Raw genomic sequence first — 15000 nt, 5'->3', positions numbered from 1 at the left:
TAAAAATACATTAATTTTCTAGAGAGAGATTTCTTTTGATATTTTTTTGCATACACTGAGGGAGCATAAAAAAGAACTGACTGAAATTTAAATATATTTGATAAATGTCTCTCCACATACCTCACACCCATCCATCCCACCCATTCACCAGTCCCCTACCACCTACCCATATATGCATATAATATCCACATTCACAAATATGTATGTGCACATACATGTGCATACCTACCTACACTCACACCCACCCTATACCCACACCCAAACTACACCCACACCTACACCCATGCCTACACCCATACCTACACCCATACCTACACCCATACCTACACCTATACCTACACCCATACCTACACCCACACCTACACCCATACCTACACCCACACCTACACCCACACCTACACCCACACCTACACCCACACCTACACCCATACCTACACGCACACCTAGACCCATATCTACATCCATACCTACACGCACACCTATGCGCATACCTATACCCACACCTATACCCACACCTAGACCCATACCTACACCCACACCTAGACCCATATCTACACCCATACCTACACCCACACCTAGACCCATACCTACACCCACACTTAGACCCATACCTACACCCACACCTACACCCATACCTACACCCACACCTAGACCCATACCTACACCCACACCTACACCCATACCTACACCCATACCTACACCCACTCCTACAACCATACCTACACCCACACCTACACCCACACCTACACCCACACCTACACCCACACCTACACCCACACCTACACCCACACCTACACCCATACCTACACCCATACCTACACCCACACCTACACCCATACCTACACCCACACCTACACCCACACCTACACCCACACCTACACTCACACCTACACCTACACCCACAGCTACACCCACAGCTACACCCACACTTACACCCACACTTACACCCACACTTACATCCACACTTACACCCATACCTACACTCACACCTACACCCATACCTACACTCACACCTACACCCATACCTACACCCATACCTACACTCACACCTACACCCATACCTACGCTCACACCTACACCCATACCTACACTCACACCTACACCCATACCCACACCCACACCCACACCCACACCCACATCCATTCTCATACCCACACGCGCACGCGCATGTACACAAGCATGCACACGTGCACATGCACACGTGCACATGCACACGTGCACATGCACACGTGCACATGCACACGCGCACTTGCACACGCGCACCTGCACACACGCACCTGCACACACGCACCTGCACACACGCACCTGCACACACGCAAGTGCACACACGCACATGCACACACGCACATGCACACACGCACATGCACACACATGCTCACATGAACACACACATGCACACACGCACATGCACACACATGCTCACATGAACACACACATGCACACACGCACATGCTCACATGAACACACACATGCACACGAACACACACATGCACACGAACACACACATGCACACGAACACATGCATGCACACATGAACACACGCATGCACACGCGCATACGCGCACACACACGCACACATACGCGCGCACACACGCACACACATGCACACACGCGCACACACATGCACACACGCGCACACACATGCACACACGCGCACACACGCGCACACACATGCACACACATGCACACACACGCATACTCACGCACACACACACATGTTCACATGCATAAAAATTGCTGAATTTGAATTGGACATTATTATTGTAAATTACAGATTTAAGGAATGCTCTCTATAATGAGATGATGAGCGTAGGTGACGATGGTGAAGTTGTGCTCATTACCCTCACTCGACCTCTAGTCTGTGTTCAGCCTCTAGCTGTGGACAGGGCTGTCCTTGTTTGGCTGAACTACAAGAATGCTTATGAATATTGGAGTGAACAACGGGCTTCTCTAAATAAGGTAATGCCATTGATTTATTATATATGTATATTTTATTATTTTGAATTGTATTATATTATAGGATTTACTGTTTTGCTTTTAGCAAATATTTAATTTGGGTTTTATATTGTGCCTAATGCTTTCAATTGATCTTAGACTTTTTATATTTAGATCTGTATCTGTACTAGACAGTTGCAAAGTAGATTGTTGTTGATTGTTATTGCAGAAATGATAAAAGATTGGGAATATATGAAATGTGGAAAATACTTGTATTAAGGAAATTCTTCTTTCTATGAACAATGACAAAGAAAAATAATTTATTTAAAAACAGGAGGTATTGACAGCCACACAGCAGGTCTTTGAGAAAGTTCCACAGTTTTCCTCCCTCTCGTCAGCAGCACACATAAAGAACAATGTGTATCTACAGCTGACAGTAGATGACATTGGTATATGCCTTCCACTCAACCCATGTCGCACTGTAAGTTTGTAAGGATTCTAAAGAATATGGGCAAATATTAAAAGAGATAGCTACTAGTTTATGTGATGCATATAGTGTATGGTTATATATCAGTAATTCCTGTTTTTTATTAGAAATTGGTAAGATAAACATCAATATTCAGTACTGAATAGATTGTTTTGTTTGCAGGTAAGCCATCAAGTTGATTCAACAGAGACACGAGATGCTCTCGTGGTGACACTTGAAAGCACCATAATATCTGCCTGTAACTCTGGCTCTTTGGTATGTAAGGCTCGCTTCAAAGGATTCTGTATGCGGTTTGCACCAGAGTTTGAGACAAGCCTTGATGATTGGAAACCTGATTTCAAGGATCCAACAATCAACTTGTGCACTGTATCTGAGGGCACATATGAAGTGTGCAGCCGCACTGTTGCTGGACACCCAGAAAAAGGTAGAACATTTTCTCCAACTAACCAATATATTAGGGAAAAAAATTATATTAATCTGTATAACTCATTGTATGCATTTTATAATACTTTTTTTTGTAAAGATTTTGTGCATAGGTTTACTGATAGTCCTAAGCATGCTTTTCCTTTCTTCCAATAGCAGAGAATGCTAAGTGGCTTCTGAATGTCATGTGGCAGATGGAAGGAGTTGACCTTCATCTAGATGTCAACATAGGGAAGCATTTGAGTGCTTTGGCTCGCACGCTAACCATGTTGACAGGTGCCCCAGATACAGCCATACCCCAGTCTAGTTATGATTCTGATGATGATGATGACCACACTGACCATTCTTCGTCACAGGTTTGGAAAGTTCCCTTTTTGCCTTTTGTCCCCCCCACCCCACCCCACCCCTAAAAAGTTAAAGTGATAGAATTGACTAAAGATAATGAAGGAAATATCTTGAGAAAGTTTGGAAGTTTAGGTCTGTGATACCATCCTATCTGATATCATTATAGTAATGTTTATGTGAATATTTTCTCTTTTCACAGATTTTATTTTTCCTTGCTAAAGCCAGCTTAGTATTCTTAATCTAACTTTTTATCACTCTTGTATGTGATTTTACAATATTTCAGAACACTTTAGGTTACAAAATTGTGAAGAACAGGAAGTAGTTTATGCTTCACTAAATTCAGTGATGAATTAAATGGAATTAATTACTTGTAGAGTATTGTTCAACTATTTGGATTAGCTTGATATAATTGTAATAATCACAGCTTTTCAAGACATGGGTCCTTTCCTCCTTGCATACTGTGTCAATTAATTCTAAATCTGATATTACAGCAAGAATCAGCTTCAGGAAGAAGGCAGATAGCACTTAATGAAAGCCTCCCAGCTTTCATATTTGACCCTAACCTTGATGCCAGGCAGCGAGCCAAGCTTCTGGAGATAGAAATGAATGAACAAGCAAAGACAGTCAATGACCTGAAGATGTTAGGTGCATCAGCCTCTACGATCGAGCAAGAAATGCGACGCCTGCAGGATCTGGAAGCAGTCGTCTTCCATGATTTCCGTCGCGATGTGATCAAGAAGTTACGGAGACAGAGTGTAAAGGCAACTTCAATGAAGGACCGTCTTGGCCTGGGCCCCAAGTCTCATCTCAGGTCCAAGAGCTTTAAGGTTCCCTCACCAACCATAGAGGTCAAGGAACCTGTGTAAGGACATGATTTGCATCTTTGTGTGATTAGATTACTGTTAATTTCAGTCATAAGAATCATGATTGTATATGCATATCTACAAAAATTTGTAGAGACACTTAAGACGGAATGAAAATTTAATGGTGAATACAGTAATGGTCAGCTTTAGATTATTTAGGTATTTGAGAATATATAATTGAAATAGCAAGATAAGATAAATGCTTTAGACAAGTGTAGGGGTATATTTGAATTGGATGGGTGATTTGTAATGTATGAGATGAGAATATGAAAAGATTGCATTCTTGGAGGTCAGAAGGCTAATCATTGTCTCCAGTTGTCCCTATTTGTAGCGTCTCTTGGACTTGCCTAAATTTATTATGTTCGATAGACATTTCATGATGATTTTAGGATGCTAATAGCTACCAACAAGCCCCTAGAATTTTGATACCTAACAGTGCTTGATGAGTAATTCTACCTGCCACTGGTTTCACCGAAACCATTGACAAAAAAGCTCCAGCTTTCATTGCCAAGATGCTATTGCTTTTCCAACATCTTTCTGTAACCTGGGTCAGGGTATTTTACAATTATATATGGCTAAGAAGAGAGAAGGCTTATATAACAATTACTCTAAGTTACCCAGAACTTGAAAATGAAAATGCTTTCTTTGATAAACCAAAGAATGCAGTATTTATCAATGTATTGTTCAGTAATTGAACAACAGAATGCCAGGAAAGAAAATATTCCTACATACATAGTGAAGGTTTGTATGAGAGTCAATATATTAACAGACTGATACTTTTCCAGACGACTAATGAAATCTTACATTTTTACTATACTTTTGCTGTATTGATTAAAAAAACTTTTGTGTGTAATTTTTTTCTTTTTCACTATATTGTAGCGCTACAGAGATAGTAAGAAGTAAATACTAATTGTATGTTTATTCCTCTCATAGAGTGACTGTTGCGCTAACAGGTAATTCTCAGACATAGTTGTCAAGCTTTTTTTTAAGGATGCTACTCAGGTCTAACTTCCCACAGGCATTGTGGAAGTCGGGGGAGCATTGACCAAGCTTCCATTAGTGTAGACAGCTCACCCTGCCACACTGCTTCCACTAATGACCCTGCTGCTCAGAAAGTAAAATTTGTTGAAGGATCGACTATCGGGTAATGTTAATAGATGACTTGTGTCTTATTGGTGTTCAAGGTTAGTTATAAACCAAGAGCATGTTTTATATTGATATTTTCCCTAAAGTGTTGTTCCTCAGTCTTCAAGTTATTTTATCTTGGTTTGATGTAATGGTTTAGAACATATTGATATCTCATTCTCAGGCGGCACTTGTCATTCACAAGTGGCTCATCAGACTCTTACCCCACGGATGAAATTGACAACTCTGATGTGTTCCTGTCAACACCAGGGCATGGTAGAACCCCAACCCCTACAAATGTATCTGATACAGAAACAGAAACTATCACTATCACAAATTTCAGGTATATTTCTATTTCAGTATTATGTCCATTTGTTTATTCTTTGCTGAATTATGCTGTGTAAAAAGGGTTTTTTTGATCTTGTAGTTTGTATACATATCATACTTTTTAATTATGATGATAAAAAGGAATGGTTGTTAAATGATATTAGATATGATTCCATTTGCTGTAATCCACATAATGTTAACATTCATTATTATATGCTGTAATTCAATAAGTCAAAAAAAATTACTGATTAAACTTAAAAGTCAAGCCTCACATGCTCTTTCACTAATTATATCAGTATTTGATTATCTCTCTCTCCCTCTCTCCCTGTTTCCCACTCTCCCTCTCACTTTCTCTCTTTCTCTCCTCTCCTTCTTTCCTTTCTTTTTTCTCTCCTTCTCTTATCCTCACCCTCTATCCTCTCTTTCTCTCCTTATTTCCCTCTCTCTTTCATTCTTTCTCTCCTTCTTTCCTTCTCCCCTTCTCTTCTTTCCTTTCCTCCTCCTTGCTTTCTTCCCTTCTCATCAAAGTAATGGGAGGTATCTTCCACAGCAGCAGTGACAATGTAGGCAGCATGGAGAGCAAGAGCTGTGGAGGTCTGAGTGCACTGGTGACCATGCTAGATCAGGAAGGAGGACAGAATGCAGAAGTGGGTGAAGGGAGAGGCATCACCCATGATGAGGGTGGTGGCACCGGCAGCACTCCGGGAACTGGTACAGCACCCTTGTCTGGTCATTCAAGCAGTCACAGCTCAGGTAACAGTCATCTTTATAGATCAAAACTAAGTTGGCAAAAACATCTTCAAGACAGATCTTCTAATGATTTTGGGGCTACATCTAAAAATCATTTGGGAAATGATAGAAAAATATTAACCCTTAAACTGCTGTATGCCTCTTAAGAAGTTAAGCATCTGATGCACAATGCTTCTTAAAAACGTTATTTTCAAATGGTGATCCTAAATGCTCTAATTGGTTTACAACCCCATTATTTCTTGCTGGTTATAATAGATGTATCTATCAGAATGATTTAGACCTTCATCATTTGTAATTAATCAGTCTTTCCCTAGCTTTGGTCTTGAAAATTTTTACTTTTTCTTCACATTATGGTCTCACTACTACTCAAAAGAGGCACTATGCAGTTTATGGGTTAAGGACTTCTACTAAACTATTTTTAATTGGCAAACTAAACTGAAATTTCTTTATAGGAAAATTATACTAGATCAGGCTAGCAATCCTAAGATGACAAAATAATGTTACCTAGATTAATATATATGTGTAATTTTCATAAAACATTTACATTTTGGTGTTATTCAGTTGGATAACCTTTATTTGAAAACTGCTTAAAACTTTATATGAACTCTTTCTAATTTCGTCCTGGAGAATAAATGAGAATTCAGTTCGAGCAGCAGAATCAGCCCTTGTAACATATCTCTTGTATCTTTCTTTTATGTTATAGGCCCTATTACTCCAGGTGGGCTAGGATCAAGTAGTTCAGGCACTGTTAAACCACAGGACCCAAGTATAGACCTGGAATTGGATGTAAGGGTATGCATTAGCTCTGGAATGTGCAATCTTTACACACGTTGCATCTCAAGAGAAGAAGAAAAAAGGTTAGTTGAGCAGTTTACCTGGATTAGAAAATAATATTTGTAAGTTTTGTTTTGTCATTGACTTTTTAAGAAATTATCACTTGTTGATTAGATTAGAAATAATGATATGAAAATTATCCATTCATTAATCCAGGATGAAAAAAGAAAGAAGTTTTTCCGGCGGTATATCTGAGACTCCAGGAAGTCCTGGCTCAGTTCGCAAAAAGAATGAAGGCCGACCTAATATCTCCTCAAACAAATTGCGTGCTCCTCCTCCACCATCACTTTCAGTATCAGCTGACACAGTGTTCTATATTCCTGGACTGGATGTGAAGGTAAACTATACATTCCATCACTTGTGAATAGTCACCACACTTGTATGTTTAAAGTCTTGGGATTTGTATGAGTTCCTTGAAATGCTTTGATACTTTGTTTATATCTGTTTTAATTTTTGAGTGGAATGATGAATGTGTTAGGAAGTATTTGATAATAATTTTATTCTGCTAGCATATTTAGAGTAATTTTTTGCAGGTACATTATGAATCACACAACATTCATGAAGAGACACCAGTAGGAAGTGGTGGAGGCCTCAGTGAAGGTGCAGGGTGGTCACCAGCTGGAGTAGCAGGTGGTGGTGGGAGCCAAGGTGGAAGTACATCAAGGAAAAGTGCTGTTGGGACAAGTGGCATGAAGAGGGCTTCTCTCTTTACATGGCTTACCTTACAGAGTATACAAAGGGAGACAACTGTGAGCCCAAACATTTTAGAATTTTTGGAGCTAGCTCTGGAGCCATTACCTTTACCAGAGCCACAACACAAATCACCAGTTGCATCTCAAGGTAAACTATGTCCCCATTTTTTTAGTACTCTCCAGTTATAGTGGATGATTAACCCTATAGTTTTACTTTTTGAAGATGTGCAGTCATATACAAATGAATAAGTAACCCTGTCAATTTAACTTTTTATTTCTAGGCAATAATGTAAAGGCATTTGAGAATGAAACTTCTTGAATCTCAGAATACACAAGATTCTGACAATCTGGTTTTCCTGTTACCAAACTGAAAGTGATATAGAAAACTAATTTTTTACGCAATGCTGCCAGCAAAATGTAATGTTCACTGTAGTTTTGTTTAGTGAGATGTCTTTACACATACATGACTCCAGAAGTGCTCAGCCACCAAGGAGTCAGTCAGCAGACCTTGTGATCTCACCTGATTTCCTCTATTGCTGTGTTTTATGTTTTTTTTCATTGATAATAGTATTAATAACAATGCCGTTATTAATGTAATAAACATTGCAAATAGCAAAATCAAATATAACAAATGATTCCAAAAATCAAGGAAAAGGGTAAACAGGTGAGGTAGTTGGTATTAGTAATTGCCTTCTTGCTGAGTAAGGACATGGAGAACCGTTTATGTGTAAATAAACTAATAAACTAAACTCACACTGTCTACACTTGCATGCCATGTTCTTGCAAGAGATTTTACATCTGTCTATGTAGTTTCAAGTTACAAGTGTAGAGAAAAAGGAAAGAGAAAAAAGAAAAAAGAAAAAAGAAGAATATTAATGTTCTTAAAATCATTGTTATTACTGCTGCTATATCTCTCTAATATGTTTGCTGTCATCATTACTGTTCATTTGCAATTCATTACATATATGCTGTAGTCAAGCAAAATGGTAAATGACATTGTCATACTTGAGAATGATGCAATTACACAAACTTTCTTTTTCACTTAGCAGAACCTGAGCCAGTGTACAATGTAGAAGTGGAGGCAACTACAGCTGGTGGAGGTGGAGGTGTTCCTTATGTTTATGCTTCATTCCCTGTAGATGTGGTTGTCTACTTTCACATGCAGCCATCAACTATCAGGTTAGTACAACATGTTATTGAAATTGACTGTTTTATTTTCAAATGATATGTGTAATTTGATATTGTGTTTCTTTTGCCATACATTATTTAGTCATGTTAATACAAAACTTAATATTTAAGGAATACTTCTCTTTTCAGATTTTCTTGTCAACCTGTATCTCGTGTAGAATGTCTTCTGCAGCTTCCATCCCTCAACTTAGTGTTTTCTTCCAAGAGAGCTGAGGATGGGTAAGGAAGGAAGGGTGCTTAGAGCACCATTTCACTTTACAATAAAAATGGAAATTATCTTTGGTTTATGTTGATAGTAATTGTTGTGAGCCTTAAGTATACCAAGCTGAAAGTAACAGCATCTTGGTATAATAAGTCAACCGTATAATTGATTATCAGTTTTTGTTCTTGACTTTATCTGTGGAGGAGTGGTAAAAAATTTGTGAGCTAAATGATGATAGTGAAGGCATACTTGATGTGCATCTGCATGTGGAGCTACAACCTTCCAAATTTCGCCAAAAACAGTTTTTTCACACTTTAGTGAATTAAGACTATGGGAACACAGATGCACAACAAGCAAAAGATGAAATTACATAGTTATCATTACTCAGCGCCTAACAGCTGCTCAGTGGGAGTGAGTTCAGTCCACCACTTTTGCTTTAAGGAAGTAAAGTAATTTGAATGGAGTTGTCTATTTTGATGTCAGATTAATGTACTACAAATCTTGTTTGAAGGTGTTGGTAAAATAAGATATTTTTGTATATTATCACAATAGTAAATTTGGTTAATATTTGTATAGTTTGCATATGCTCTAAATGCTTTGATTTTAGAATACTTTCTATTTTAAACAGCACAATGACTGGATTGGACAGCAAACTGCAAGCAACCATCGGGGGGCTGAGTGTCACAGGAGTCCTGGAAGACTTTTCCCTTTACGTCTTCCACCCTTATGGAGGGAAGCAGCGTGGGGCGACTGGTGCTCCCTATCTGGCAACATCTCCCCTGGCTGCATTAACTGACAGTGAACGCAAGGACTCCCTCAGTGTCATGGTGGAATTTGTAAAGTTCCACATTTCAAGATCACGGAAGATAAATTTCAAGCCAGAGATAAATACCAAATTGAAATCTGCAAACACTGTAGATTCTGCCAAGGCCATTATCAGATTCTCTAGTAGGATATATAATTATTTTTTTGATTATTGGTTTATGATTTTCCTTGAATGTTTTGTTCATAGATTTTTTTTCCAGTATGCCGTATAAAGATACCATAGTAGTATATAAGCATAGAAGTACTGTATATATTATAGAATTAGATGAATATCATTACTTAGCTTTATGTTAAAGAGTAATGAATTAATGGGGGGGATCAGAGGCAATGAAAGATGTAGTTTAAGGGGACCGTCCCTGAAAATGGCCACCTTTCCCTACTCTATACATCATAAAAAAAAATATCGGCTAGAGATAACTGATTGATTCTTTTTGCATGCTATAGAGTAAAGAATTGCGCTCAGTTATATATATAAATTTTAACTTTGCTCCTCCATTGGGGGGGGGGGCACCCCCCAAAAAGTCGAAAAAAAAAATTTTTTGGTATGTCTTCGGTACATCCCAACTATCAGAGCTCTTTAGAGAATATTCCCCCAAAAATACTTGTGTTAGATCAACTCTAGCCAATAGCCATGTAAAAGGCCGAATTTTGAATTTCCTTTTCTTTTTGGCGGGGGACAGCTTGACATAGAGAACTATTTTGGATTTCTTTTTTCAGCATTAAAATATTATTATTTTTTGATTAAGGCAAAAATTCAAAAATAGGCCTTTTACATGGCCTTGGGACGCCGAGGCTCTAGTGAAAGCAACAAACTGCATTTGGATCGCATGAAAATTACGTGAGTTGGGATGTACCGAAGATTCATAAAAAAATGATGGAGCTACGGCGTTTTGTATTTGGCCCCTTGCCAAAGTTCGTTATCTCTGTTATTTTTCTCTGAATCTAATGATATTATATATCAAAAAAATGCTTATTTAGTGTACTTTGCAATGCAATGATTACCAAGTCAATAGGAATTTTCATGTTCAATAGGGATGCTATTCTGTAAAGGTATGTAACTTTTTTTTTTTTTTTTTTTTTTTCGTTTTTCATAAAAGTTGATATTTTTGTGTGAAAAGCTTAATAAATGCACTAAACTAATAAACTAATCTAAACCAGATAAAAACCTTTTTTTATTTTTTTTATTTTTTTTTATTTTCCATTTTATTTTTATTATTTTTTTTTATTTTGAAGAAATGGGGAACTGTGGATGGCAACATTAGTACAAAATCATTCTAATTATAAAGTCCTGGCATGAATACAACATGGTGGTTCAATTTTGAGAATTTTAAAAGCATATGAATTTAGTACATTGAATTCGAGAACTTACGAAAGTCATTGAATATTTCCCATGCCTCACAGGGGGGGGGGGGGGGGTCACTGAGTGTTTATAATTTTCGAGGAGGATCATATGTATGTGAACGCACGCACATAAAGTTAAAAAGACATCATAATTTAGTAGGCCTACATTGACTTTCATATCTAAATAATAAAATATATTAGTTATCCCTCTCATACCATTTTCTTTGATAATTGTCAATATTAACAGATTGCAAAGGAGAACAAGTGTATAGTTTATGATTAGCCATTTGCACCCATTATCTGTACTAAGAAGTGCATAAAATCATGTAGACGCCTAGGTGTTGTGGATATTTGCCAATTTATGGTGCCTAAGACTTATGGTAACGTCTAAACATATTCATTTTTATCGGGAACGCATGAAACGGATGCGATAGCTTTTTGAACGCCAGACGAAGACTACGCATACAACCGAGCTCAAAATTCCATAAAGTTTTTATTTCAGAGCAGGTAGTACTGAGTACTATCATCTTCAACATGAAATGATCTGTATCTCGCTTATACATCCGAAGTTTAAAAATCTGACATTTAGGTAACATTCGTATTAAATTGGTCTTTACAATGGTAACTACCAATTTCAAATCAATTCAAATTGCCCCCTGCTGTGATGTACCGACCGTTGAGCGAAATGTAACGGAAATATTTCAATCCTTCCTTATAAGGCTATTTTTAAACATTAGTGCTTCGTATGATATACGTATATATTACCTCGTAAACTAAAACATATTACCAGGGAGTCTCGATCAAAGCATATTTCGTGTGTAAAAGGACACAAAACATAAATTTTTTTTTTAGATATACTTCACAAAATATTTCGTCATAAATCACGGTGATATAATTTTTTCCTGATATTGGTATAAAAGTGTTCCTTGAACATTCACAAACTCATATCTATGCGCAATGTCATAATTAAATGCCTTATGCACGAGTGCCGCAAGCAAAAGTCCACATAGGTGTACCTGGGCGCTCATTAGCAACGTACCTCTCCGGGTGCTGAGGAACTCGCGCGCCGGCTGCAAGACAACGAGCCATAGCAGGCGCTTAATACTCGTTTGGTAGTTTCCTCATCCATGTACCTATACTATACGCTAACTATCTCAATTTAAACCCCTTCCCCCCCCTCTCTCATGGACGGTCCCCTTAATAACTAACTAACACAAAAGAGCTGTAGATACCAAACACATAAGATTCTGTTGTGTGCATTAAAGCATATTTGATAATGAAATACTTTTCCTTCCTCGATTATAATTCTGATGTTTTTTTCTTTATGTCAACAGCAATCATAGACATTGGGGCAGCACACTTCAAATATGACATGCGGAGACTGACAGAGATCCTGGCCTTCCCACGAGCATGGTACAGAAGGTCTATTGTAAGGAGGTTATTTCTTGGAGATTTTACTGGAGGTGCAGTGTCCAGTGAGTGGGATGAGACAAGTCCAGCTCCAGCAACAGACTCTCCAGGAAACCACAATGTTCCCCCAAAGCGCCACTCCTCTAGGTTAGTTGCAGTCTTTGAGGGAATCTGGGGGACGAGGCAGACTTTGTCAGATAGTGTTCCTTCACGCTGTCATAAGGGACCAATGATTTGTAGATTTTTCAAGCTATCACATGTGCTATACAATAACATTTTGAGTATATAATAACTTAACTATATTTTTATTCTATATTGATTTTATTCTCCATTTTGTTATTTTTTAAATTTTATTTGTAGTATATTATTTTAAATGCCTACAGGAAAGAATAGTAATGTGCTGTTACTAGTTCTTCATTTTGTGTTTTTCAAGATCAGATACATGTGTTTGTCTTTCTAGTTTAAAAAACTTGCTGATGTTAATAAAAGTGTTTACCACAGCTCGGCTGAAGGTACTGATCTGAACCGTCGCGATAACGGTAGCATAAGCAGTGGCAGTGGAGGAAGCCAGCAGACACCTACCACAAGCCAGCCACATGGTACTGCTGGGGCTGGCAGTCGGGCCAGGGACAAGCTAAGGCTCAATTTTGATTCTGACATTAACATTAGAAAAAGCCCAAAATTGTCAAGTAAGTTTGCTTTAGAAATTTAAAAGGGAAAAGATTTACTAAATTTCCAAACATGATAATTTTGCCTTGATGATTTGAGATGTGGATAAGTAAATTAATTATCCAACAATGCATCAGTTACATCTGATTACAATTTGTTAGTGTCAGGACTTTGATTTCCTTTCTTACCTCTTCTCCACAACAGCTGGAAAGAAAGAAGGAGTAAATGACAAGGAAAATGACATAGGTAATGGGAATGTTCCTGGAGAAACCACGGATAGCAAAGCTGAAAGCAGATCAGGAGAGGACACCGAAGCCACAGGGACGACACAAGGGATGAACAAGTCGGGCTCCTGGGAGACTCTGGTACTCTTTGCTGTGAATTTCACACGGCTCGGAGTACAGATGAATATGGGGAATGTCATGGGAAATGTTGTGTGAGTATGATCTGGCCTTTGTTCTTTCTTCTCTTTGTTCTCCTGCTGATATCTCTCTCTCTCTTTCCTTTTTTATTTTCTCTCTCTTTTGCTCTCTCTCTCTCTCTTTTGTTCTCTCTCTCTCCTCTTTTTCCTCTCTTCTTCTCTTCCTTTCCTCTCCTCTCCTCTCCTCTCCTCTCCTCTCCTCTCCTCCCCTCTCCTCTCCTCCCCTCCCCTCCCCTCTCCTCTCCTCTCGCTCTCCTCTCCTCCCCTCTCCTCTCCTTTCCTCTCCTCTCCTCTCCTCCCCTCCCCTCCCCTCCCCTCCCCTCCCCCTCCCCTCCCCTCCCCTCCCCTCCCCTCCCCTCCCCTCCCCTCCCCTCCCCTCCCCCATTCCCCTCCCCTCCCCTCCCCTCCCCTCCCCTCCCTCTTTCCTTTTTTTTTCTCTCGCTCTCTTTTTCTCTTTTTTTCTCTCTCTTTTGCTCTCTCGCTCTCTATGTCTCTCTCTCTCTCTCTCTCTCTCTCTCTCTCTCTCTCTCTCTCTCTCTCTCTCTCTCTCTCTCTCTCTCTCTCTCTCTCTCTCTCTTTCTCTCTCTCTTTCTCTTTTGTTCTCTCTCTCTCTCCTCGTTTTCCTCTCTTCTTCTCTTCCTCCCCTCCCTTCCCTCCCCTCCCCTCCCCTCCCCTTCCCTTCCCTTCCCTTCCCTTCCCTTCCCTTCCCTTCCCTTCCCTTCCCTTTCCTTCCCTTCCCTTCCCTTCCCTTCCCTTCCCTTCCCTTCCCTTCCCTTCCCTTCCCTTCCCTTCCCTTCCCTTCCCTTCCCTTCCCTTCCCTTCCCTTCCCTTCCCTTCCCTTCCCTTCCCTTCCCTTCCCTTCCCTACCCTTCCCTTCCCTTCCCTTCCCTTCCCTTCCCTTCCCTTCCCTTCCCTTCCCTTCCCTTCCCTTCCCTTCCCTTCCCTTCCCTTCCCTTCCCTTCCCTTCCCTTCCCTTCCCTTCCCTTCCCTTCCCTTCCCTCCATTTCCCACCATTTCCCTCCCCTTCCCTCTCTTCTTCTCTTCCTCTGTTCTATCTCTCATATGTTTTGTATTTGAATTTGTATATTATTCTTCCCTGCTTTTTAATTGCTCTCTTGTTTTCACTTCCAGATGGACAACTAAAGACTTCAAGGCAGATGGAA

The 15000-nt window shown here is 39.4% G+C and overlaps 1 protein-coding gene across 1 annotated transcript in view; it reads left to right on the top strand.

Moving 5' to 3' along the window:
- The window catches only part of LOC113808428 (bridge-like lipid transfer protein family member 1), a gene marked incomplete at both ends in the record, with an annotated part of 26044 nt that extends 11044 nt beyond the window's left edge, over positions 1-15000 (top strand). Inside the window, 18 exon segments of the mRNA XM_070121863.1 lie at positions 1775-1959; positions 2270-2416; positions 2585-2846; positions 3002-3201; positions 3682-4052; positions 5072-5197; positions 5363-5521; positions 6056-6258; positions 6959-7112; positions 7246-7426; positions 7623-7929; positions 8828-8960; positions 9099-9188; positions 9800-10119; positions 12672-12894; positions 13249-13436; positions 13621-13852; positions 14969-15000. Coding sequence (XP_069977964.1) covers positions 1775-1959; positions 2270-2416; positions 2585-2846; positions 3002-3201; positions 3682-4052; positions 5072-5197; positions 5363-5521; positions 6056-6258; positions 6959-7112; positions 7246-7426; positions 7623-7929; positions 8828-8960; positions 9099-9188; positions 9800-10119; positions 12672-12894; positions 13249-13436; positions 13621-13852; positions 14969-15000 — 3513 coding nt within the window.

This window comes from Penaeus vannamei, chromosome 5 (genome assembly GCF_042767895.1).
Source record: "Penaeus vannamei isolate JL-2024 chromosome 5, ASM4276789v1, whole genome shotgun sequence".
In the NCBI taxonomy this organism is placed as follows: domain Eukaryota; kingdom Metazoa; phylum Arthropoda; class Malacostraca; order Decapoda; family Penaeidae; genus Penaeus; species Penaeus vannamei.
This window is presented reverse-complemented; position numbering and strand designations above follow the sequence as displayed.